Source organism: Sciurus carolinensis, chromosome 11, assembly GCF_902686445.1.
Source record: "Sciurus carolinensis chromosome 11, mSciCar1.2, whole genome shotgun sequence".
NCBI classification, from domain to species: domain Eukaryota; kingdom Metazoa; phylum Chordata; class Mammalia; order Rodentia; family Sciuridae; genus Sciurus; species Sciurus carolinensis.
The window spans coordinates 26,773,385-26,774,836 of record NC_062223.1 but is presented as its reverse complement, the minus strand read 5'-3'; the positions used below and the strand labels follow the sequence as shown (position 1 = coordinate 26,774,836).

At 39.0% G+C, this 1,452-nt stretch overlaps 1 protein-coding gene across 1 annotated transcript; it reads right to left on the bottom strand.

The window, feature by feature from the left end:
* Nucleotides 1–283: 283 nt before the first annotated feature.
* On the bottom strand, nucleotides 284–1,219 carry LOC124959309 (olfactory receptor 4S2-like). The gene has a single exon (XM_047517845.1). It carries the CDS (start codon nucleotides 1,217–1,219, stop codon nucleotides 284–286), a length of 936 nt encoding a protein of 311 aa, XP_047373801.1.
* Between the last annotated feature and the right edge of the window lie 233 nt (nucleotides 1,220–1,452).

Here is a 1,452-nt window from a genome sequence, read left to right as displayed (position 1 = left end):
AATCACTTAAAGAAAATGACAAGAGACAAAGGGTAGGAGGAGAAAACAATGATGCTTACTCTGATTAAGCTGAGATTCTGAGCATATTAAGACTCTGTGGCTTTGGATATTTAGAACATTATGTGATTGTGAAGTAGTAAATATATTGATCATGATGAAGAATAATTCTGTGCTATGTGTGTTTATTTCATGTGTTACTTCTGAAAACACTCTGATGTTATTATTTTGTTCATTAACTAAGGCTTCCACATTACAGTCATCCAGTTTGAATTATTATTTCCAACTATTTGCTGTTAGCATTCCAGAAAGCCTTCTTAACCCATATTTTTTTCATGGCATTCTTTACTTCTGCATTTCTCAGTGTGTAAATCATGGGGTTTAGCATGGGAGTGATAATGGTGTAAAACACAGCCACCATCTTATCCTCTGTAAATGTAACATCAGGGCGCATGTATGTGAAAGTACAGGGACCAAAAAAGATGATGACCACCGCAATGTGGGCTCCACATGTGGACAGAGCTTTGCGTCTTCCTTCTGCTGACTGCTTTCTCAGAGACACCAGAATGGCAGTATAGGAGATGAGCAAGATCACAAAGCTCCCCAGGGTGACGGTACCACTGTTGGCTGTCACAACACCACCAATAACATGTGTGTCTATGCAGGCAAGTTTGAGCACAGGGCGGACATCACAGAAGTAGTGATCGATCTCATTGGGTCCACAGAAGGGTAGCTGAACTACTAGGGACACGGGGATGACAGTGTGTATGAACCCACCTACCCAGGTCCCCAGCAACATTTTATGGCACTTCTCCCGGTCCATAATGGTCATATAGTGCAGGGGTTTGCAGATGGCCACATAACGATCATAGGCCATTACAATAAGGATAAAAATCTCAGTGCTTCCAAAGAAATGCACCCCAAAGAGTTGCAATATGCACCCTTCATACGAGATAGTTTTGTTCTTTGCTAACAGGTCAACAATCGTCTTGGGTGCTGTGGCTGAAGAGAAACAAATGTCCACAAAAGACAAGGAGTTGAGGAAGAAATACATGGGAGACTTCAGAAGATTCCCCATGAAAATGGTCAGCATGATGAGGAGGTTTCCCAGAAGAATAACTGTGTAAAAGAATAAGAATACCACAAAGCAGACTCCTTCAATCTCTGGATTTTGAGAAAGTCCCCAGAAAATAAATTCGGTTACATTGTTTAGTTTTTCCATGTAATGAATCAAGTAGGCCAAGTTACCAAAGGAGTTAAATTATCTGAAAGAAATACATCAGAAAGACTATTAGCATTTTTTTTCTAATTCAGGTTAAATTAATAATCATAGTTAAAAATGGAAAAATGATCCTGACTGTAAATTGACATGAATAATTACAGAAATTTTAGTGTTTCCATTCTTATCATTTACCTCAATAATATATCTGATTTATTCACTGCAGAAGGGGAAGC